The sequence below is a fragment of the Phaseolus vulgaris genome, chromosome 3 (genome assembly GCF_000499845.2).
Source record: "Phaseolus vulgaris cultivar G19833 chromosome 3, P. vulgaris v2.0, whole genome shotgun sequence".
Classification (NCBI taxonomy): Eukaryota; Viridiplantae; Streptophyta; class Magnoliopsida; order Fabales; family Fabaceae; genus Phaseolus; species Phaseolus vulgaris.
This window is the reverse complement of record NC_023757.2, coordinates 16,755,194-16,781,274: the sequence shown is the minus strand read 5'-3', so window position 1 is coordinate 16,781,274 and position 26,081 is coordinate 16,755,194. Positions and strand designations below refer to the sequence as shown.

At 40.8% G+C, this 26,081-nt stretch overlaps 1 protein-coding gene across 1 annotated transcript; it reads right to left on the bottom strand.

Moving 5' to 3' along the window:
* Positions 1 to 15,658: 15,658 nt before the first annotated feature.
* On the bottom strand, positions 15,659 to 16,417 carry LOC137839229 (uncharacterized). The gene has a single exon (XM_068648352.1). The coding sequence runs from the start codon at positions 16,415 to 16,417 to the stop codon at positions 15,659 to 15,661; it is 759 nt and encodes a 252-aa protein (XP_068504453.1).
* Between the last annotated feature and the right edge of the window lie 9,664 nt (positions 16,418 to 26,081).

Here is a 26,081-nt window from a genome sequence, read left to right as displayed (position 1 = left end):
GATGAGAAGTGTCGTGTCTTCGGGAGGGAGCACGACGCGTACGTATCGGTTCTGCCTTGTGAGAAAGGTGAACCTGTGTGCGCTGAAGATCGCGCAAACCTAGCTAGAGGCCCCTTCTTTTTCATGTCTTCTACCATCTTCAAGCGACTCAAGCTTCGCCTGCCACTTACAGGGTTCGAGCACGCATTGCTCACAGAGGTCAACGTGGCCTATGCCCAGCTGCATCCCAATAGCTGGGCCTTCGTAAGGGCCTTCAGCATTTTGTGCAATCACCTCGACCACACACCCTCCGTGGATGTCTTCCTATATTTCTTCGAGGCAAAGAATCCCGGCAAGAGGCTATGGCTTAGCTTCAATGGAGTGGTGGGGAGAGTTCTCCTCACTCTTTTTCAGCAATCCTACAAGAGCTTCAAGAAGAAGTTCTTCAAGGTGAGCTGCAGCGTCCACGACCCCTCCCTTCTAGACGGATTCCCCCTCTATTGGGTGGAGAAGCCCGGTCTTAAAAAACCTAGGAGTCTCGAGGACCAGACCCCACCCGATCGCAAGATGTGCCAACTCTTTTCTGGCTTGGAAGCGGTGTTTGACACCGTCAAGCTGATCAAGCTTGAATTTTGTGCCAAAACTCTTAAGAGCTATATTGGTACAGTTCTTATTTCTGCTTCACATTGATTGTTTGCATGTTTGTTTAGTTTCTTATCCTTTCTTGTTTCTATGCAGATATGACTTTTAACGCGGAGAAGAAGAAAAAACTGGTCGAGCTGCTTGCCAAGCGAGGGCCACTGTTGCTGGTGTGGGCACTTCTTCCCCTGCAAACCCTCTTCCTCTTACTACCTCTGCTCCCAACTCCTCTGAACCAACCCCTGTTGGCGACAGGCAGAAAGGGGTGGTGGTGGTGGCCACTGGCTCGGAGGACGAGGACACCTACACGGGTCTCGTCTTTAAAAGGCCAAGGCGGGTGACGTCGCGGCGCCAGCACACTCCGCTTTCGATGGCCATGCGTCATCCTTCCGAGACAACCCTCCCAGCGCCCCTCGCAACCTTATCATGCATGAAGGCGGGGGGAGAGTGCCCCTAAAGATCACCAAACGCCTCCCGTTGTCGAGCTCCCCGCCATCCTCCAACGAGCCCTTAGACATTTTCAAGATAAAGAGGTGGTGGAGGGCTTGGGTGGGAACTTCCTCCAAGACCGTGTGGCTCAAAGCCTCAGCGACTTCCTCATCGCGTCCAGCCTTGCTCTGAGTAAGGCGCAAGACGCACAAGACTTGCAAGCCGACAGCGAAACTGAGGGAAGAGCTAGCTCTTCAAGCCAGGGCTTTCCCCAAGCGCGAAACGACCATTTATCAGGAGCTGGCAAGCCTTCGCCAATCTGAGAAGGAGGTCAAAAGGCTTCTTTTTTAGAAGTCTCAAAAGGCCCTTCAACTTGAGGTGAAGATCTTACCTCTCCGCAATGAGGTGGTCGACCTCAAGGAGAAGGTCGAGGATATGCAGGCAAAAATGGTCAAGCTGGAGGAAAGGGCCATCCAGCGTGAGGTCCAACTGGGCCAAGTGGAGGGGGAGCTTGCTGAGAAGGTCGAGCTCTTCAAGAAGACAGAAGAGGAACTCAACAATGACGTCGCTGATGCCTATGACGAGGGGTTCCATGATGCCATGGCTCAGTTTGCCTGCGTGCATCATGAGGTGTATCTTTCCCCTTTCGCAGAGTCGAAGTGGATCGTTGATGGGCAACTCGTGCCCAGAGGGTAGCCTCCTTTGTAATTTAATCTTCTTGATGACTCGTACGTTGTACATATATATATGAACATCTGTCATTTCTTTAATCTCTCTGTCTTGATCATTTTTACTTGCATTAACTTCAACTAACAGTGTCTTTGACATAGATTCGCCTCATAGGTAGCACGCTTAACTTCATCTGCTTTAACTTCTCTTGACCTTTATTGTCTTCAAGGCACGAGTGACACGTGCACAAACCCTTAGCAGGCCTAATCTTTGTCGTACGAGGATAAGGAAAACTCCTCCTGCTGTTTTTTATCTTCTTCTTGCAAGATAAGGGAAAGGTCTCCCTGCTAATCTCGCCTCTGCCCTATTTAGGTCATTGGGTCTGCCTTGTTAGTAACATTGGTGAACCACATTGTTCTTCGACCTTGCTTCATGAGGTCAAGAGTGAAATTAACTGGTGAACCATACTGTTTGACCTTGGCGTTCCCACGCAAGAGGGAGGCTCACTGAGGAACCATACTATTCCAAACCTTGGTGTTTCTAACTCAAGTGAACGGTTCTCAACTGACCTCGTCTTCGCCCATGGGGCTAGGGAGGATATAACTGTCGAACCATGCTGTTCAACCTTGGCGTTCCCACGCAAGAAAGAGGCTCACTGAGGAACACTTGTGATATCTTTGAAAAACAATTTCATGTGTTAAAATTGTGTTTTGATATGTTTATTACTTCTCTCATTTACAATCTGAGGTTTTACAACCTAGGAAACTATAAGAAAGTGAATGTTCTGTATAATAATAGTTTAAAAGTATCTTAACTGTCGAAAACAAGCGTATTGCTTAACTAAGTGTTTGCAACTTGTTCTTTTCGCTATTAATTGATTGAAAGCACTTACGATATCTTTGAAAACCAATTTCGTGTGTTAAAATTGTGTTTTGATATGTTTAATATTTCTCTTACAATCTTAGTCTATTAACTGATTGAAACACTTATGAATATCTTTGAAAAACAATTTCATGTGTTAAAATTGTGTTTTCATATGTTTAGTACTTCTTTTACAATCTAAGGTCTATTACTTGATTCAAACACTTGTGATAATACCTTTGAAAAACCATTTCATGTGTTCAAATTGTATTTTGATATGTTTTAATACTTCTTTTACAATCTAAGGTCTATTAATTGATTGAAACACTTGTGATATCTTTGAAAAACAATTTCATGTGTTAAAATTGTGTTTTGATATGTTTATTACTTCTCTCATTTACAATCTGAGGTTTTACAACCTAGGAAACTATAAGAAAGTGAATGTTCTGTATAATAATAGTTTAAAAGTATCTTAACTGTCGAAAACAAGCGTATTGCTTAACTAAGTGTTTGCAACTTGTTCTTTTCGCTATTAATTGATTGAAAGCACTTACGATATCTTTGAAAACCAATTTCGTGTGTTAAAATTGTGTTTTGATATGTTTAATATTTCTCTTACAATCTTAGTCTATTATCTGATTGAAACACTTATGAATATCTTTGAAAAACAATTTCATGTGTTAAAATTGTGTTTTCATATGTTTAATACTTCTTTTACAATCTAAGGTCTATTACTTGATTCAAACACTTGTGATAATACCTTTGAAAAACCATTTCATGTGTTCAAATTGTATTTTGATATGTTTTAATACTTCTTTTACAATCTAAGGTCTATTAATTGATTGAAACACTTGTGATATCTTTGAAAAACAATTTCATGTGTTAAAATTGTGTTTTGATATGTTTATTACTTCTCTCATTTACAATCTGAGGTTTTACAACCTAGGAAACTATAAGAAAGTGAATGTTCTGTATAATAATAGTTTAAAAGTATCTTAACTGTCGAAAACAAGCGTATTGCTTAACTAAGTGTTTGCAACTTGTTCTTTTCGCTATTAATTGATTGAAAGCACTTACGATATCTTTGAAAACCAATTTCGTGTGTTAAAATTGTGTTTTGATATGTTTAATATTTCTCTTACAATCTTAGTCTATTATCTGATTGAAACACTTATGAATATCTTTGAAAAACAATTTCATGTGTTAAAATTGTGTTTTCATATGTTTAATACTTCTTTTACAATCTAAGGTCTATTACTTGATTCAAACACTTGTGATAATACCTTTGAAAAACCATTTCATGTGTTCAAATTGTATTTTGATATGTTTTAATACTTCTTTTACAATCTAAGGTCTATTAATTGATTGAAACACTTGTGATATCTTTGAAAAACAATTTCATATGTTAAAATTGTGTTTTGATATGTTTATTACTTCTCTCATTTACAATCTGAGGTTTTACAACCTAGGAAACTATAAGAAAGTGAATGTTCTGTATAATAATAGTTTAAAAGTATCTTAACTGTCGAAAACAAGCGTATTGCTTAACTAAGTGTTTGCAACTTGTTTTTTTCGCTATTAATTGATTGAAAGCACTTACGATATCTTTGAAAACCAATTTCGTGTGTTAAAATTGTGTTTTGATATGTTTAATATTTCTCTTACAATCTTAGTCTATTAACTGATTGAAACTGTTCCGTCCGGTTGACCAGGACGTCTTCGTGCACGACCTCAACCGTCAGCTGGGGTCTCCTTCCCGCTGGTTGCCCGCGGATTCCTGCAAAAAAGGGGACAAAGAGGCGCCCTAGCGGCCGTGTGCACTCCGACGCTCAAGTAAGCCAGCAAGAAACACCAAAAAACTGTCCACCCACGTATCTGAGCACCGCCTGTGGCACTCTGAAGGTGGTAAAAGAACTGTGTATATGTATGTGTGTTGTCTCCTTCAGGCAAAAATATTCTCCAGTCACTTGTACGTAACCTTAAAGCACGGGCAAGCAACCAGAGAGTTTCTCGTAAATTTGCCAAAGGTTCCAACCCTTTTTCCGACATTCCCAACGCTATTTAAACTGCCCCAGCATTTAAAGCGCCTTAAAGCGCTTTTAATCTCAAACGTAACGCACTCATTAAAGCGCTTAATTACGAAACGTAGCGCATTTAAGACGTTGAAACGCTCGGGAGCCATAATAGTACCTGAATGCTCGAAAGGGAAACTGTATTGAATATCTTTAATTACCTGGCACCTGACTAGAGGGTGTTTCTATTCCGGCATGGCTGTCGTACACGTGGAGAGCCTCACGACGCCATGACCCCATCTGGGGGCGTTTCTGCCCATCTGGGGACGTCTCTACGTGTGAGTCCTCCTGCTTGGGAGTGCTACTGCGCTAGGGGTGACTTTTTGGGTGCGAACTCATGCCCCCAAGTATCTAGCCACTTACTTTGAGAGCGTATCTTCCTTTCTCTCGTACCCTGCACCCGCTTACCCTGGGCGTGACCTTCCTCTTGGGTCGTATCTGTCCCGAAAGCGTCTCTGGGGTCGCAGGGGTACTTCACGAGTCAGGCTGCCCTACCCTGAGGTCATCACTATGGCCTTGAAGCCACCTCTTTTTTCTCTTTATCACTTTCCCGAGATATCGGGTCATAAGGCACCCACGGCGTCGCTCCCTCCATGGTCTTTCCTACCCAGGGGTATCGGGGAACCACACCGTGAGTGCCTTACTTTTACACTGTTTGATCTGGCTACGCCCTGGTTGGGCGACGCCTCCACCCAGGCGACGCCTTGCCTTGGCGACGCCTTGTCCTGTCTTGGCGACGCTTCCTCTTGGCGTCTCTACAACTGGGCGTCACCTTGAGTTGACTTTGACTTTCCAGTCGTTGACTTTGACCTTGACTTAGTCAACGCCCTGATACGGGACGGTACACAAGCCCCCCAGTCTTAAGCCGAAGACTTGTCTTCAGCGCAAAGACTAAAGCCTTGCCCCCACCATCCACGTGCCTTCCTGATGACGTGTCATTCTCTGCTGACTCAGCAATTTTTCGAATTACTGACGCGACATTTTCTGAACCACAGGGGTATCCTTAATGACCGATTGGACATTCCCTGAAATGGGCATGATAACACCTTTTGGGCTACCCTTGATCGCGCGCCACGTGGCCCATCGCGTGGTCCTCCTTTAGAGACCTTTGCGTTTCCCCTGGGCAATCGACCCTCTGACGCGTGGCCCGATCCTAAGGCCCTTAGTTAGCACCTCTTGAGTTGCGAAATGTAACGTTTAAGCTACTCCAAACCCCGCGCTCACCCTACTGTTACATTCGCTCACTCTGCTACTTCGCACTATTCATCGCCTCCAAAACCTTTTTTCTCTGCAATTGCGATTCTCCCCTTCCTGCGCTCTCCTACTGCCTCCATTTCAACAACAAAGGTATGGTTCCGAGCACTCACAACTCTTCACTTTTGTCGCATTACAGGAAACTGCCTGGGACTGTTGTTATTCTTTCTCTGGATATTGTTTGTATGTTTCGTTGTTCCTCTCGTTTCCCTTCGTTCTCTTGTGGGTAGGGCGCTCCTAGGGCTCTTCCATTTCTCCCCTTTCTTCTCCCAAAGCCCTTTTTCTCTGAACCCTTTCTTTCTCTTTTGATCTTCAGTATTGGCATTGATGGCGAAAACTAAAATCACCGCGCCTCCCCCGCTCCCCAAGTCTCATTATAAGGGCGAATATGACTGGGCCCCCGACGAACTTCTGGACGAATGTTCCCTCCTGAACTCTGTTGAGGACGTGGAGGCTCATAGGGGGACCCTGCCCTCTATAACTTCAATGCGTTCCACAAAAATCAAGACTCCCAAGTCCTGGTAAGCCGGGTGCGACCTGGGATGCCAGTTTGTGCGGACTCACGGGATACTGGGGGATGCCCTTTCTTCTTCCTCTATCAGATGGTGCTCAAGAGGGTGGGCCTGCGTCTACCCCTCACTCCCTTCGAAAAAGAGCTACTGACAGAGATAAACACTGCTCCCGCCCAACTCCATCCCAACAGTTAGGCTTTCGTGAGAGGGTTCCAAATTCTCTGCGGCTATCTAGGCGTTCCCTCCTCTGTGGACGTTTTTCTTCACTTCTTCGAGGTAAAGAAGCAAGGGAAGAGCCTTTGGATGAGCTTTTCTGGCATCGCCGGGCGCATCATCCTTACGCTCTTCCAGAATTCGTTCAAAGGATGGAAGGGGAAATTCTTCAAGGTACGCGCGACCAAGCGCGATCCTACCATCCTAGAGGGCTTTCCCCTGTACTGGACAGACAAACCCGTAACCATGAAACCCTTGGCTCTGGACGAGCTCGCCCCGCCTGACCGGGATGTATGCAAAGCCTTGGCAGGACTGGGAATAGTCTTCGATACCGCCAAACTCATCGCGAACGAATTCAATGCCCATGGGCTTTCTACCTACTTTGGTATCTGCTCTTGGTGATTTATGATGCATTAGTTGTTGTGGTTATCTGCATGTATTTGGCCATAGAATCTTCCTTCTGATTCATCTGAATTAACCTTATGCTACTGATCCGATCGGTCATCGGTGGTCGATGACGTCAGCAACAGAGAACCACGTGGACCACTCGAAGGGTGACACGTGGACCAGGTGGCAGAGAGGTCGGGGGGACGATCGCCAAGAGAGGTGATCGGTGGCCAGTAACCAAGTTACCACCGACAGATCAGGCGGCAGAGAGGTCGGGGGATAGATCACCCAGAGTGGTGATAGGTGGTCAGTAGCCAAGTGGCCACCAGCAGACCAGTTCCCAGACTCGCGCCCGGAGGCAGAGCGCGAGAAGCGAATAAACATTGATCAGTCATCGGGTGTATTGTCATCGGGGTCTCGTGTTACACGCAGTTAAACTGGGACTGAGGTTCCCAGCGAGAGTGTTACGCATGGATCTCGCATGAGCACACCTCAGGGAATCATGCACGAGAGTGGCCTGAGGGAACTAGTAAGCCAGTCAGTGATTGGTGATTCCCTCAACCCATTACGTGCGTGGCATCGTGAAGGGTAAGTCGCCTACGCAGGGAGCAACGTTTGGTGAGTGTGCCTAGACCAGCCACACCCGACGTTCTCCTAAGAGTATGCGATTTACCCAGATAAGAGAAATATCATAAGTTACTCTGCAAGGGCGTGACTTAGGCACACAAAGAGAAGCGCTAGAGCCCTTCCAGTAAGTGACACGTGTGTGGTTAGATGTGAGTTGCAGGCCTCCACGTGTCACCATCTGAGAGGGGTGCGGTCCAGACAAAAGTGCACTCCGTACCATTAAGGGTACAGACAGGCGCAGCCCAGCGCAGAGACGCGCGGACACGCACAGACACCCACACTCTCTGATTCTGCAGGCACACTGTCTCTGAAAAGCGTAACAAGTTTCTGACACATGCCAGAAAAGCATAACAGAATTCTGTTATGCCCAGAAGCAGAGACAGAGAGATAAAAGGAGGAATCAGGGAGAGAAGTGAGAAGAGAAAAAGAGAGACGAAAAACAGAGTGCAAGAGTTCTCACACACACATTACTAGTTTTCTAGTTCTTTGGTGGTTCTGTGGACTAACTTGATCGTCGGAGTGCAAACGGCCGCTAGAGGCGCCGTCTGTGCGTTTTACAGGTCACGTTCGGAGAAGCAAGAGAAGGTTCTGAGGGTGATTCTGCAAAAGACGCAGTCGCGTAGACAGGGCAGAGAGTACTACGGAGCGATTCCTCCACGTTCGAGTTGCCGGCAGGATCACATACTATTCTCAACCTTGGTGTTTCTAACCCAAGTGAACGATTCTCAAATGACCTCATCCTTGTTGTATGAAGTCAAGGGACAGGTCTTAATAACTAACCGCAACCTTGTTGTATGAAGTCAAGGGATAGGTTTTCTAACGGTTGAACCATACTATTCTCAGCCTTGGTGAGCTCAGACAAGAGGGAGGCTCACTAAGGAACCATACTATTCCCGATCTTGGTGTATCAATCTCAGGGAGAGGTTCATTAACTACACTGCACAACGTGTTTCTTAACTGAATAACTGAAATTTTATTGGGTGACCTCGTTAAAAAACTCTTGTAAGGGAAAAAGAGTGTCCCCTAAAACTGTGTACAATGCAAACAACTTAACTGAAATAAAACTTAAGGTTGGTCGCGTTCCAAGTACGAGGGATCACCCCACCTTCTAATGTCTCGAGCCTGTACGCTCCATTCCCAAGGGCCTCTGTCATTCTAAAAGGACCAGTCCACTTGGGGGACAACTTGTTCTCTAGCTGGTACGGGTGGGCCTTTCGCATCACCAGGTCGGCGACCTGAAACTGCCGAGGTCTCAGCTTGGAGCTGTATTTGTACTCCACCCTTTTCTTCAAGGCCTCAGCCTTGATCCTTACTTCCTCCCTTACTTCGTCAAGTAGATCAAAGTTCACCTTCCTATCTTCATTGGACTCTTCGACCACAAAGTTCTGGAAACGTGGCGAGTTCTCCTGGATTTCTACTGGAATCATCGCGTCTGAACCGTACACCAAGCTAAAGGGTGTTTCTCTGGTTATGTACTGGGGAGTAGTGTGGTAAGCCCACACAATTCTAGGAACTTCTTTTGCCCAGGTCCCTTTTGCTTTATCTAGCCTTCTCTTCAGACCTCTAAGCAGAACTCGGTTGGCAGACTCGACCTGCTCGTTTGTCCGGGGGTGTTCGACAGATGTGAACACCTGCTTAACTCCCAGCTTCGTACATAGTTTGCCCAACTGTTGGCTCACAAACTGGGTACAATTATCAGACACCAACCGTTTTGGGATTCCAAAGCGGCACACTATGTTCTTCCACACAAAGTGTTGGATATTGTGGGCTGTGATATGCGCTACTTGATGGAAGAGGGCCCAAGCTCACCACACTATGAAAGCCAAAAGACTAAGACCGTCTAGCTTCACAAAGGAGCGTCTAGCCTCTCAAAGGAGCGTCTAGTCTTCCAAATGGAGCGTCTAGCTTCACAAGGGAGCGTCTAGCCATGGCTACATAAGGAGCATCTATGAAGAGTCCTAGACCGTCTAGCTTCACACACACATGAGCCAAGCTACGGTTTGGGAAGAGAAGGCTTTGTTGCATAAAGGCCCATTAGGGGTACTTAGTAGATAGGATAGTGTAGAAAGCACTTTGTGAAGGAAACATTCTAGAAACTAGGTTTGTGTGGCCGGTCATTGCACATGGCACATGGCTTAGGTTTTACATTTAATTTTTGTTTTCTTTTCATTAGAAAGTAGCTTACCTTTTACGTCCAAGATGGCCTATAAATAGGAAGGCTATCTCATTGTATTTGACAAGTTTAATTGAGTATTGTTATGCTGCCAATTTTGTGCACTAGCTTTACTTCTCCTAGAAATCTAGGCTATAAACTTCAATCCTTTCACCTTTCTCCCTTGAGCTGGCCGAACCTCTCAAACCCATACTCATCATGCACCTTCAAAGCCAACACAACTCCTAGGAGGGCTTTGTTTCACTCACCCATTGCTTCCGCATCACTTTCACTACTTTGATTCAAGAAGAACACATGAAATGCCATCATTTGGTATCAGAGCTTTTGGTTCTTCAAGATGAGTAGCTTGGTCTTTTAATTTCAGTTCTTCTTTATTTCATCTTTGTCATTTCAATTCCTTACTTGTCTTGCTGTTTTTATATTTTAAATTGTTCTTGGTGTGCTTATGGAAGATCCAACCAAAGCACAATTGTTCAATTGATCTTGAACAAATTCTGTGCAGCTTGTGATAGGATTCCTTACACCATTGTGTGGCTGTTTTTTCTTTTAGGAAATTGAGTCCTTATTGCTTTCTTATAATTGCTTCATTTTATGCTTTGAGTCTTTATTTTCTGAATCTATAAATGTTGTGTCAAGTCATGTGAGTCCATATTTGTCAACAATTCTTAGTAGTCCTATTATTGGCTTGATTGTTTCTTGCTTTTGGGTCTCTTTATATTGCTTTAATCTGCTGTTATTTTGATCCTTTGGTGCTTTTTATTTTTAGTTTGAGTTCATAATTGTGTCTTAGTTCTTACACAATTTCCATTCTTACATTTCCATTGTGTTAATTTTGGTTATCTTGCTGTTTTCTTCCAGTTTTCCAGATTTCCCCTGTATCATCTCTCTGTTCTGGGCTGTTTTGTTTAAAAAAATATTTCTATCCATAGGAAAATTCTGATTTTCTGGAAAATGCAAGTTTAAAGTGTTATAGAAAAGACAAAAAAAGAATGAGGTCAAAAGAAGCAACAGAAAAAAAATGATAAATCTTACAAAATCAGAGTGCAAATCTTGAGCGCTCCAGCTGGCCTAACTGCACACCAAATTTGCAAAAATTATTAAAAAAAAATGGTGCATGCGTTTTAGGTGATTCCAAAGCCAAAATTTAGATAAGATCCTGAATTTTCTTGCATCCAAATTTCAGAAACAAATTTTTACAATTACAGCTCAGCATAAATCGGGGAACAAACACGTTTTCTGGCCCACAACATTTTCCAGTGGTGCTGTTTTTTTTATTTGGTCATCTAATCTAGTGCTTTTCTTTAGGAATTCCTTTTGTGTGCCAACTTTTATTGAGTACCTTTAATTGTTTGTTTTAATTTCTTGAATCTCTTTCTAAGTTGTCATATTATAAATCCTTTTGGTGGTACTGTTTTCTTTCAATTAAATTTGTTTCTTGCTTTTGTTTCTTGACCTCTCATTTTGGGTGCTGGAATTTAATTCTCTCTTGGTGCTTATGTGCATGGAAATTGACTTGGTTTAAGGTTAAACCCTTGTGAATAGGTGCTGGAAATTGGAGAATTAAAGCCAACTTTCTAAAGAGGAGTCAAAGCTAAGGCCGAAACAAGCTTCCTTGAAACAAACACTACAAACACCTAGAAGATCAACAATCAAGACAACAAAGAAAGTGCACTAACCAAAAAGAGGAACAACAAAGGGGGTTTTCTTATCTCCTTTACAACTTGGTTTAGTGTTAATTACCTCTTTTAAATTACGTTTTAGACGGTGAGTGTGTCTTCAAGGGCTCAAAGTGTCCAAGAAGCCTCACCTAGGGCCGAATAGCATAGTAATTTTGCTTAGAATTTGTTACTTGTTTGAACTTGTTTTTCTTTTGTTTTGGTAGAAACGTTTTGCATGCTTAGTATTGTTTAATTTTGTGCTATACCGACTAGCTTTGCTGCATATCTAGCTTACATAGTTTTCTTGCTTTTTGATTTCTCAACTTCTTGTGTTCTAAGTGTTCTACTAAGAGAAAATTTTGTGTGAAGTCATTGGAGGAAAGTTTTTGGCAAGGAAAAGGCTTGGTACTTAAGTAGTCCATTGTGACTCACCTCCCTTACCTGGAAAACTACCTTCTCTAGCTTTCCTAAACTTTCTCAAAGTAAGACATCTAACTACACAAAGTTCTAGCCATGTCTTCTTCTCCTCATTCTCCAAAGTCTATGGAAAGTGAAGTAAAATCTTTGAAAACCCTTTTAAAAGAAGTATCCCAAGCGGTACAATTAATTTCCTTTAGACAATTGGAGAATGAAAACAAAATTAATGAGTTGGCTAGAGCTCAAGAAGAGAAATCCCAAAAATCTCAAAAATCAAAAAAAACAAATACTCATGCATCACAAAGTATTGCAACTCTAGGGGAGGGAAGCCTTAGAATTAATGATTACTATCAACCACCCCCTAGAAGAACTAGACAAAGGGAGCAAGAGAGCCCAAAGGAAGTAAGGGTAGACCTACCCCATTTCTATGGTAAGGAAGACGTAGAGGCCTACCTAGATTGGGAGATGAAAGTAGAGCAACTCTTTGCTTGCCATAGGGTGAGTGAAGAGAGGAAGGTACCCTTAGCAACCCTTAGTTTCCAAAGCAATGCCATGTATTGGTGGACCTCTTTAGAGAGAGACCGACGTCTTCATAGGGAGCCTTCCATAGAATATTGGAATGACCTTAGGGGAGCCCTAAGACGTCGCCACATACCTTCCTACTACCATAGGGAGTTGATGGACAAGCTCCAAAGACTCCAACAAAAGAACTTAAGTGTGGAAGAGTATAGGCAGAAAATGGAGCTCTACATGATGAGAGCATCCATTAGAGAGGAAGAAACCACCACCATATCTAGGTTTCTAAGTGGGCTCAACCTTGAGATAAGGGATCGAGTAGAACTATTACCCTACCAAGACTTGAATGATTTGGTTCAACTTTGCATTAAAGTTGAACAACAAAATTTGCGCAAAACTTCAAATCTAAGGGTGGGTTCTTACTCAAACTCTTATCCTAAGAAAGACTTTAAAAGGGAGGGTAGTACACCTAGAGACGAACCCAAAGAGACTACCAAACCCTTAGTGAAAGATGCCTCCACCCCATACATCCGTGCTAGGGACACCAAATGTTTTAAATGTTTTGGAAGAGGGCATGTGCAAGTACAATGTCCAAACCAAAGAATTTTGTTTTTAAAAGGAAAAGATGAATACACAAGTGGTGAAGATGAACCTAGTACCCAAGAAAAAGGGGAAGGAGAAAGGATAAATCCTTTGGAGGGGGACTTATTGATGATTCAAAGAATCCTCCACAATCAACCTAGTGCACCCATTGAGACACAACGAGAGAACATTTTTCATACTAGATGCAATGTTTTAGAAAATATATGCTCTCTTATTGTGGATGGTGGGTCATGCTGCAATTGTTGTAGCACTAGATTGATTGAAAAATTACAACTACAAGTAGTTCCTCATCCACAACCTTACAATTTACAATGGATCAATGAGGATGGAGAACTACGTGTAGACAAACAAGTGGAAATCGAGTTTTCTATAGGCAACTACAAAGACAATGTTTTATGTGATGTAGTACCTATGGAAGTTTGCCACATCTTATTAGGTAGACCATGGCAATTTGATAAGAAAACCTCCCATAATGGTCTAACTAACGAAATTTCTTTTATCCACAAGCATAAAAGGTTTGTACTTAGCCCTTTACCACATTCCCAAGTGGTAAAAGACCAAATACAAATGAAACACAAAAGGGATGAAGAAAAAATAGAAAAAGAAAAAAAAAATTGGAAACAAAAGGCGTGGGAGAATAGTGTTCCTTCCCACAAGGTCATTCAACAAGTCAAGCATATTGAAAATACCTTTACAAACATGCTTCTTGTTGAACAACCTAGCCTTTCCTTTTGTAAAGGAACACTTGCAAGCATGAGCACAAAAGAAAAGTCCTTACAAGAAGCTTGCATAGATCAAGAAGGAGAACTCATGGGACAAAAGAAAGTTGATCAAACGCTAGAGCTTTTAAGAGGAAAACTTTTGTCACCCATGAGAAAAGAGGTTCAAAGACATTACTTTAAGTACAACTCATGTTTTCAAACTACACCTAAAGTAAAGTCTCATGAACTCTATACTCTTTCACCTTTTGCAAATGATCCTTGGGAAGATACAAATTTCATTTTAAAACTCCCTAGGACAACAAAAGGTTTTAATTCAATCTTCATGGTTATGGATAAACTCTTCTCTAGAGAAGTGATACATCTTCATGGTTTATTTTCAAGCATAGTATTGAATAGAGCTCCAACTTTCGCAAACCATGATTTGAGGATTTCCTTTGGAAAACTTGCAACTAAGTTGCACACTTTAAATGCTTATCATCCTCAAACGCATGGTCAAAATATTTTTGAAAATATAGCTCTTTCTATTATGCCTAGAATAATCATGAAGTGCACACACAATTTTAGAAATGAGCAAACATACCATCAAGTAGTTCACAAAACTACTTCTACTTTTAAAGTTATGTGTGTGCTCAATCATCTTTCTTCTTTTAAGTTGTTACCATCTCCTATAGGATTTATGCCTCAAGAGAAGGTAACCACAAATGACCATTTTAAAATACAAAAGATGATTAGAGGCCACACACAACCCTTAAAAGAGAAATCTTGTCCAAGGTTGCCAATACCAAAAGACAAACAACAATGGCAACCTAGTAAAATTAATTTGCAAACTAACACCTATGCTTTATTTGATTATTTCTATAGGTGGACGTTTGATCCAGGAGGACAAGCTTTGAAGAAACAAGATGCTGCTATCCGAGATCAAGCCTGAAGATCTGAGGATAGATCTTCTCAAAAGAAGGAGGAGATGATGGACACCATCCAGCCACAACCATTTCCCTAAGCAAAAGCATTGGATTTGAGGACAAATCCTTTTCAAGAGGGAGGGGATGATGGAAGAGGGCCCAAGCTCACCACACTATGAAAGCCAAAAGACTAAGACCGTCTAGCTTCACAAAGGAGCGTCTAGCCTCTCAAAGGAGCGTCTAGTCTTCCAAATGGAGCGTCTAGCTTCACAAGGGAGCGTCTAGCCATGGCTACATAAGGAGCATCTATGAAGAGTCCTAGACCGTCTAGCTTCACACACACATGAGCCAAGCTACGGTTTGGGAAGAGAAGGCTTTGTTGCATAAAGGCCCATTAGGGGTACTTAGTAGATAGGATAGTGTAGAAAGCACTTTGTGAAGGAAACATTCTAGAAACTAAGTTTGTGTGGCCGGTCATTGCACATGGCACATGGCTTAGGTTTTACATTTAATTTTTGTTTTCTTTTCATTAGAAAGTAGCTTACCTTTTACGTCCAAGATGGCCTATAAATAGGAAGGCTATCTCATTGTATTTGACAAGTTTAATTGAGTATTGTTATGCTGCCAATTTTGTGCACTAGCTTTACTTCTCCTAGAAATCTAGGCTATAAACTTCAATCCTTTCACCTTTCTCCCTTGAGCTGGCCGAACCTCTCAAACCCATACTCATCATGCACCTTCAAAGCCAACACAACTCCTAGGAGGGCTTTGTTTCACTCACCCATTGCTTCCGCATCACTTTCACTACTTTGATTCAAGAAGAACACATGAAATGCCATCACTACTGGCTCAACCTCTATCCACTTTGTGAAGTATTCTATGGCAACCATGAGGTACTTCATCTACCGCACTGCTAAAGGAAAAGGCCCCAAAATGTCGATCCCCCAAGTATGAAATGGCCATGGGCTATAGATTGACCTCAGGTCCTCTAGAGGCGCCTTGTGCCAGTCAACATGTTGCTGGCACTACTTGCACCGCTGTGCATACCCCGTGCAGTCTTCCCTCATGGTCGGCCAGTAATATCCTGCACGAATGGCCTTTGATGAGAGAGATTGGCCACCGATGTGGCTACCACATATCCCTTCATGCATCTCTGCCATAATGCGCGTGAATCTCTCACCACTTACACACACCAGGATAAGGTGGGTGAACCCATGCCTGAATAACTTTCCATCGATCAAGGTGTACTTGCTCGAATTTTTCTTGATTTTCCTAGCCTTTGTAGGCTCTAGCGGGAGTATCTCATCAGCCAAATATCGTTGGTAGGGTGTCATCCAGGTTTCTCCTGTTTCGACTTGGTAAACCTGCAACGACCTTTCCCCAGCAACTGGGTACGCGCTTATTCTGTGCGTTTTTAACGTCTCCTGCGTTAACGACCGATGACTCCTCCTCATCACTTCCGATGTGCTGATCTGCTGGACTTCTTGCATATTGTTTGTGGTAGTTTGAGGTTTCCTCAGGGTCTCCTGAATAACTGTCCTCTGTCTGCCCCCCTTACCCGAAATGGTGAGCTTGGCAAGCAAGTCTGCTCGGGCATTCTGTTCTCTGGCTACGTGGACTAACTCGAACACCTCAAACGTCTCCCTCAAAGCTTGGACGTACTTTAGATATGTGGCCATCTGAGGGTCTTTAGCCTGATATTCCCCCATGACCTGTCCTGTGACTAACAAGGAGTCACTCTTCGCCAGCACACCTTTCACACCAATCTCTTTTGCTAGCAGCATTCCAGCGATAAGGGCCTCATACTCTGCCTAGTTGTTACTGGCCTTGAAAGCGAACCGCATTGCCTGCTCAATTAGCAACCCATCTGGCTCTTCCAAGATCACTCCAGCCCCACTACCTTGTTGGTTGGAGGAACCATCTACAGAGAGAACCCATCCGAAACCTGCTCCTTCTTGGTGCGTGGCTACCGAAGAGAGCTCTACCACGAAGTCAGCATAAACCTGGGCTTTAATGGGGCCTCTAGGCTCATACTGCACATCGAACTCTGATAGCTCTACCGCCTATCACACCATTTTGCCTGCCACATCTGACATCTGTAAGACCTTGCAAATTGGAAGGTTTGTCATCACTATTACGGTAAAGCTCTGAAAGTAGTGGCGAAGTCTTCGCGCTGAGAACACTACTGCTAGAGCCGCTTTCTCTATGGCCTGGTATCTCACCTCTAGCCCCTACAACACTTTGCTCATAAAGTAGATCGGCTTCTACACCTGGTCCTGCTCTTGCAGCAGAACCGAACTGATCGCATTTTCTGTAACCGCGAAGTATAGACGAAGTGGAGTACCTAGTTGTGGCTTGCACAACACTGGTGGACTATCCAGGTAGTCCTTCAGTTTTAGGAACGCCTCTTCGCACTCTCAAGTCCATACGAATCTGTTGTTTCTCTTCAGGTACTGGAAATAAGGATGCCCCTTATCTCCCCTTACCGATACGAATTTGGACAGAGCGGCCATGCGCCCTGTCAATTGATGCACCTCCTTAACTGAGATCGGGCTCCTCATTACTATTATCGCAGCGCACTTCTCAGGATTCGCCTCTATCCCACGTTCAGTGAGTAGGAAACCCAAGAACTTGCCTGCTTCTACTCTGAACACGCACTTCTCTGGGTTCAGCTTTAACCTGTACTTGGCTATCATGGTGAATAGCTCCTCCAAGTCTACTACGTGTTGCTCCCTCTGCTGGGAGGTGACCACCATGTCATCCACATAGGTTTGGACATTCCGCCCTAACATGGGCGCTAAAACTCTGTCCATCAGCCTTTGGTACGTTGCCCCTGCATTTTTAAGCCCAAAGGGCATCACCTTATAATAGTAACAAGACAACTTTGTCATGAACGCTGTCTTGCACTCGTCCCTGGGGTGCATCATGATCTGGTTGTAACCAGAAAAGGCATCCAGGAAGCTGAGCAGTCTGCAACCGGACACGCTGTCCACCAAAGCGTCAATGCTGGGCAGCGGGTAGGAGTCCTTCGGACCGGCCTTGTTGAGGTCTGTGAAGTCGACACACATCCTCCATTTCCCACTGGCCTTCTTCACTAGCACCACGTTCGCCAGCCACTCAGGGTACTGAATCTCCTTGTTGTGGCCAGCCTTCAACAACTTCTCTGTTTCTTCGCGGACGACCTGGCGCCTCTCCTTGTTGAACTTTCATCTTCTCTGGTGAACAGGTCAGACCTGGGGGTCCATGGTGAGACGATGACACAGGAAGTTAGGGTCTATGTCAGGCATGTCAGAGACAGACCATGCAAAAGCATCAAGGTGTTGTGCTATGACTTCAGCAATCTGATCATGTGTCTCTTGGCCTAAGGATTTGCCAAGCTTGAACATCTTCCCACTGATCCCCCTCTCCAGCACTTCTTCAGCAGGTTCGGGTCATCTCTCCCAAACGATCTCTGCACGAGTGACCCCTTCTTCCTTGGGAGGCTAAGTGGTAACAGCGAACACTCCTCTCTTTGTCTTGAGGCTATTCTCGTAACACTTCTTAGCCTTTTTTTTATTAGACTTGATGGTGATCACTGTACCCTCAAGGGAAGGAAGCTTCATCTTCATGTGCCTCGTAGAGGCCACCGCTCCAATCTTGTTTAAAGCAGGCCTGCCCAAAAGTATTCTATAGGTTGATGGAGCGTTAACGAAGAGGTACCCGATGTTCATAGTACGTGAGGTTGTGCCATCGGTGAAGGTTGTTCTCAACTCTATGTGCCCACGCACCTCCACCTGGTCTCTAGCGAAACTGTACAAGCAACCGGTATAGGGCCTCAACTGTTCTGGAGACAACTGTAACTTGTTGAAGGTCGACCAGAACATCACATCGGCCGAACAACCCTGGTCCACAAGGACGTGATGCACCCTTCTCCCTGTTGTTACTACCGAAATTACCATTGGATCGTTGTCGTGTGGGACTACGTCCTGGCGGTCGGCTTTGGTGAAGACAAAGTCGACATCGAGAGTATTATCTGCCTTCTGCACCTCTATTGCCATCACCTTTCGCGCATACTTCTTCCGCTGGGAGGCGGTGCATCTTCCTCTTGAGAATCCTCTAGAGATGGTGTTGATTTCACCATGAACAGGCACCTCGTGCCCCTGATCTACCCCTGCGGCCACCAACGCCTGATCTTCCTGCGGCTCCTGAGGTAGTCCTTCAAGAAGTCGCTTTATACTAACTCGTCCAATTGGTGCGCCAGTGCCAAGTAGTTGCGTATGGGGTGGCCATATGCTTGGTGAAATTCACATCAAGCGTTCTTGTTGGGCCTCATCTTTGTGTCTGTCTTGGGGGGAATCTTCAATCTCGCCGCTATGTTAGGAATAGTGATTAGCTCCTTGAGCTCCACACGAAAATTATGTTTTGGGGGTGGGTCCCTCCACGTGTGTGCTCCAGTCTAGGGCATCTCGTAGGGTTGCTGCTTTCCCGCGCCCTTCTTCTCTGTGGTCGCCTCATGTACCCTCATGGGCTGAGGTCGACCTGCTGCTCGAGCTCGAATAGGAACGATGAGACCACATTTCTTTGTGACTCGATCGTCCGCAACGATGTGCGCCAAAGTCCGACGCTTGATCTCGCTGAACGTTTTTGGGTAGAACCTGAGCAGTGATTCACTGAAGGGTCCTGGCAGCATTCCCTTGATGAAGGCGTGCACCATCATGGCCTCATCTGTGGGTTTCAATCGCACTACCTGGACTTCAAACCTGTTCAAGAACTCCTTTAAGGACTCTCTTTGGTACTTTTTAATGTCAAAGACATCATAAGAGATTCGAGTGAGGGCCCTGTTAACGAGGTACTGTTCTCTGAACAACGTCGCGAACTGGTCGAAGGTAGTGATGTGTCCGTCAGGGAGACTAACGAACCACTCCAACGCCGCGCCTGCCAACGTGCTCATCAACAACTTGCAGTACACAGCGTCAGATCCCTCTGTGAGCATCATCTGGGTGTGGAACGCCGTGAGGTGAGCCTCTGGGTCCTCTACACTTGTGAAGGTGACTTTCGGGCCTAGAGACGTGGTTTGCAACGCAGTATCCATAATCGCCTAAGAGAACGGCATGGGACGTGCCCTGAGTGGTATGGGTGGAGCACGCTCATCCACCGCACGCTCCTCTGCTTGTTGCAAATCTTTGCGCAGTTCCTCATTGGTTCTGCGCAGTTCTTCATTGTCTGCTTGTGACGTGGCTATTTCAACCCTAGATGTCGCTACCGCCTCCTGGAGGGCGAGCATGTCTCCATGAGTTGTTGCATGGTGACGTTGTCCCCTCCAGGGGGCACGACACCTGAAGCCACAACAGATCCTTGCCTCGTACTCCTCATATCGTTGGTAAAAACTCTTAACACGATTGCGAGTGGGACCTTGTTTTATCGGGCCCCACGGTGGGCGCCAACTGTTCTCGCCGGTTGACTCGCTTTGCCGGTTGACTCGAACGACAGCCTTTGGCCCTCCTATCTCCGCTTGAGAATCGTACTTCTTTGATCGAAGAATCTCTCACTTGCAAAGACAAAGGGCGCCTTGACGGTCGTTTGCACTCTGACGCTCAAGTCAGTATAAGGGCAAAGAAACACTAAGTGTATAAAGTAGTTTCAGTCCTAGAAACTGTGTACCTTGTTAGGGTTCTTAGCACTCTTTATATAGGTTGAAACTAGGGTTTATCTTTGTTCCCTTACCCATGTCTAGGGTTCCTTGGAGAATGTCCCTGCGCCGCTATTACATAATCTTGGCGTAATCTGGCACATGGAACTTCCCTTAACTGGAGTGCAACGACTAACAGAATGGTCGCCTGGGTACCAACTTGTGCACCAAGTCTCTAGGGCCATCTGTTTTGCGGGTGCCTTAAGTATTCACGTGCCATGCATGTCGCTTCCTTCAGAAACCTTAACCCTAATGGACCTTAGTGCCTCCAAGGATTGTTTACTCGTGTCGCGCCTGAATGCGCTATACACACCACTTGCATGGATCCCTCGTGACTTAGGTTTCCCTCATATCTGATGTTTTCAACTGATAACTGTGTAATTCTGGGACCCACCTTACGTGGCCCAATATAACTGTTCAGACTGTCGACGTCCGATCTCTCCCTCTTCTGGCAAGGTCTGATGTCGATCTCCAATGTCGAGGTCTATGGTACCGATGTCCGAAGTCTGACCAACACCCTGATATGTGTATCTAGGGTCCACCTTACATGGTTCATCTTTACTATCAGACACTGGTGTGCGATGTCTGAGGTCAGTCACTGGAATCGATGGCCGAGGTCTAGTGGGTACAATTATTATATAGTTATAATTAAATTTTTCTAAAACTAATTAAAATCTTATTAAAAAATTTATTATTACTATTTAATTTTTAAATGTTGCATGTCGTTTTTTAATTAGACCGATAATTTTATTTAAACTACTTAATTTAACGAGTATTAATTAACTTTAACTTTTATTTATTTTCAAATTTTGAATTTTTTTTATTAATACTAAAAATTATATTGTATTTAATTTTCTATGTGAAATTGAAAATAAATGATAATAAGTAAAAAATCAAGGATAATAAGAAGATTTATTGAAAATACAAGAGATAATAATAAATAAATAAAGTAAATTAGTTAGCTTGTAGATTATGGGTTTGTTTGACCAAATTAGCTTAAGATTGATAAGTATGAATTAAGAGTGTTTGATAAAACTAAGTAATAAACTAGTTATTAAATGTAAAATGATATAATTATCTAAGTTTTATTATATAATGAATTTTGTGTTTTTTAAAATATATATATATATATATATATATATATATATTGTTATGTAATTATAATTTTAGATTTATAAAATAATTAAATTTTATTGAAATTTTTAGTTCTTATATTTATTTTTCAAAAGTATATATTTATTATTTTAAAAATCATTTTATTTAAATGAGTTGATATAATAAAAACTAATCAAATTTAATTAACTAATTTATTTTATTTTTGAATTTAAACTAATGTTATATTGAATTTCTTAATGAAACATCAGTTACTTTAACTTATAATGTTAAATATTTTTTAATTTGAATTATAAAAGAAGTAATACTAAAAGTAGTATAATAATCAACTATCTTTGAAAAATTGAAATAAGTAATAACTGATAAAAATAAATGAGGTACAAGAATGAAACTCTAAATTTCTCCAATCAATTTTAATGGCCCAATTATAAAAATCCAGCCCATGAGTTCTCAAATTTGTTTCATGTAGGGCTGCTTCTTCCTGCATCCCCATGACTTCTTTAGGCACCTACATTAAATTCAAAATTCTAAAATTGCCCTTCAGTAAAAAAGTTAAAAATTAAAGGCATTGACATTGTTTTACGATAGGTTGGTGAGTGAGGAGAGTGTCTGGACTGAAGGTGGTGGTGGTGGCAATTGGTGGTGGTGGCATCTTTGGTTAGTTTTTAAATTTCTTACCCATGTTTGCATTGCATAGGTGCCTTGGATTTTTAATGTTCTGGATTGGATAATGTGACACATATATGAATAATAGAATCCATAAGTTAAAGATTTTAGAAATTATATTTTGGATTGTGAAAAAATGGAACTCATTTTTAAATTTGGATTTCTGGATTATATAATCGTAATATAAATATGTATTATGGATCGTATAAGTCAAAATGTTAATTCAAATTCTGGAATGAGTTTTGTGTTACACAATTGAAAATAAAATTACTGAATTTCGTAACTTACCAATTAAATTTAAAAATGTACGAAATCCATAATGGAATAAGAATAATGATAACTTATTGAAGGTATTTTGAATTATCAAATTTCATACTGAATCATATAATCTGCAACATTGAAATTTGAAAAAACATGTAACAGATTACCTAATTCATAAGGTACTACCGTATTCGAAATTATCTTTCAGAGTGTAATCTAGTACATTTTTTTTTCTCTAAAATAATGTAATTTGTTTTCGAAATTATTAGAATAAAAAAAATGTTAGAGATCCCACATCGACTAAAGATTAGAGTCTTTCATTGTATGTAAGTGGGTGTAAACCTCAACCCTATGAAGTCCTTATAACATCCCTCAGAATCCCTCCAACTACTACATATCGGTCCTGACTGATGTGGCGAGCGCCAACAACATGCTAGACGTGATAACGGTTGATATCGAGAAAATGAACAACTTGTTCTCAAACTTGCAAGTTTCATACTTCTTCGTAGACACGTAGAGGATCGATTTGATTAACGAGCTAGCGAAGGAGTTTGTCTCAGTGTATATCAAGTTGACCAACTAAGGAGCTCGCATTTATTTCTTAAGTTATTTTCATGCTAATTTCATCCTGGAACTCCTCTTCTTCTTGGCAATCCAATCACATAATTAAACCTTATCCAGTAATTTCCATTAACTTATTTCAGATTCTGTTTTAGTGGAAAGGAACCATAATTCACATGTTATAACTCATTTACTTCCTTTGTTTCTCTGTTTAGGATTTGTTTCATTACAAATAAGTACAATTATATTTATTAATGTTGGGATCAACTTATTTTATGAAAATAGTTTATATAATATTTAAGGATTTATTACAAATATTATTTTTGGTACTTTCAGTTACTATCTTATTTTAGTTACAACATATTTAAAGGTTCAACATGATTAATGAGGAAAACAACAAATTTCCTCAATTTCATTCAGCATGTTTGCCGAGAAGGAAAAAAAAATCTTTATTTCTTTATAGATTATCAAGAGTAATTTATTATTTATCTTTAAATCTTTTTAACTATTTTCCTTAATTTTATGTAAGCATGATTGTTGTCATTTTTTCTTAGAAGTCAAATAATGATTATGAAATATGATCTATGAATTTGTCAAAATTATTGAAAGAAGATTCTCTAACGTTCAAATCATACTACATAAATAATTATTATAAATATATAAAAAGGTGTGAAAATTGAGTAACTAATACATGTGATTGATAGGTATTTATAGATATTTTTTAAATTGGACTAGAGTATTAAAAAAATATTTAAAATACATAAAGTATATGATTGATTATTTATCTTTCAATCAACTAAGTTATACCGTTTAATCTTATTTGATTAAATTATATCTTTTTATATTATTATACATATTTTTGCATATATATATTGAATACCTGTAAGTATAATAACTTATTATAAAAGATTGAAATAAAAAAATCAGTTAATAGAGTGATTAAGTTATTATAGAATACCAATTGTATATAGTGAAATATTTTTAGTAGAAGAAAAAAACTAAATTGTCATTCCATCAATAAAATATCTTATTTCAATCAATAAAAGATTCAAAGAATAAAATTCAAAACTAAAATAACATAATTTTATAAATATAAAACCATTCATAGTTATTATTAAAATATAAGTTTACTATTTATCTTTTTTATTCAGTATTAAAAAATATAGCACTGTTTTCCAAATGTGTTTAAAATAAAAACAACAACATGTAGATAATAGTGTTTTCTTTGAGAACGTTTTCTTCTATTTTTAATGTTTTACACATAATCGGTTTCTATAGTAAGGCTAGAATATAATTTTATGAAGTTATTACTGGAACAAAAGTAATATATTAGTTTTATTAGATCATTTAATAAAATAAAAAAAATTGGTAAAAATAGCAAATTACCTTTTTATTATCATAAAACTCATTTAAACATTTTCAAAATAATTATCACCAAAAATTATATTTAGTAATTTTTAAAAAATTATGAATATTTTATGATTTTCGGAAACCATATTTAAATTTAGAAAGACTTTTGTTATACCAAATGTTCCTTAGTATGTATTTGATATAATGATTTTTTTTTCATGATCTCACATCATTATTTTTTTGGAATCATAAATATGTTTGATTAATTATAAAATTCTTAAGAATATTTATCTATGTTCATTGAAAATAAAAATCTTCATGTTTACTATTTTAGAGAAAATATTTTGCGCATTGATATGGTAAAACAATTCCAGATTTCATTTCATCATGAATCATCGATGAGTTTACCGATGCAGAAAGGGTTTATAATGGTGGCAATTTTATATTTACAACAACGGCTATATAGTCGAATTTGTTGTACGCGTAGTCTTAAATCGAAGAGATATGAATGCGGTTATTTAGACGCACTTGTAAATGAAATTTATAAATGCAACTATGGTAAATAACCACATTCCTATATGCTTCTGAATGATTTTATACCGGGACTAGTAATGCATTTATGAATGTGGCTATTACCATAGCGGCATTTATAAATCTCATTTACGAATGCGGTTGTGGTAAAGAGCCGCATTAATGAATCTTGCGTTGGATTTATAAATGCGACTATGATAAATAACTGCATTCGTAAATTGTTGTTTTTTTAAGTGCAATATGTTTAATGCTAATTCCCAATTAAATTGCTCACATATGCTAAGGCTTCCGAAGACATTGGTTGCTCATTCGTGAAGTACTATATTACAAAATAAGGTTCACATAAATTAGTTTTAAGATACATATATGTTAAAGAATTATAAAAATAATTTACCATCATGTTACCTCATGCCAATCACTTTTAAGGCCTAGTCTTACAATCGTAACCATCCATTGCATAATGTAATATCCACACTCATAGCTTTTGGTTGTTTATTACACTATAATTCAATAAAAAGTAAAAGTTAATATAGATAAACAATGAAAAGAGAAAGACAAAAATTACAAACCTTTAGTTTTATCCACTTCAGATTTTGAAAATTTGAATTTGATCGACCTTTTAGAATGTTATATCCACATCATGAACTGATTAATACCAAAAACCGTGTTAGTAGATGCTTAATTATTAACATACAAAGTTAAGTTTATAGTATACTTACCTATCAATGATATTCTTCAAATGTGTGGATGGCTTCTTGTGTAGGGAACAAAACCACATAGTAGTCTTTTCAACCATTGATAAGACAAGTAACTGTCAATGACCCCTATACCATCCATGAAAAGAGTTAGTAAATATTTAAAACATGAAATAGTAATAATTGATGACTTATAATTAAACTTACTCATGAATATAAGGGCATAAAAAAAAATTCTTTTCCCTCTTTTTCTAGGGTGTTAGTGATGTAAGATTGGGTTTCATTTACCTTTTTTCCAGTGGGATTAGTATATGCAAGATCTAAGAATCCATACACATTTTCCTTCCCCTCAGTGAGACAGACTCCATTCAAAAACCTACAAGTTATTAGTTAAAGCATAATCAATAATAATTTAACATAAAGTAAATTGAAATATAGGTAAAGATACTTACATCATAAAAAATTGAATTATATTTATATTGAGCTCCTGATCCCCAGCTACATATTCAAACAAATATGTCATGTATATTGTCCCGACCAGTCCTCGGTCATCGACCCAGAGGCTGACCTCAAACATCGAGCACCGATGCTTGGTAACGGAAG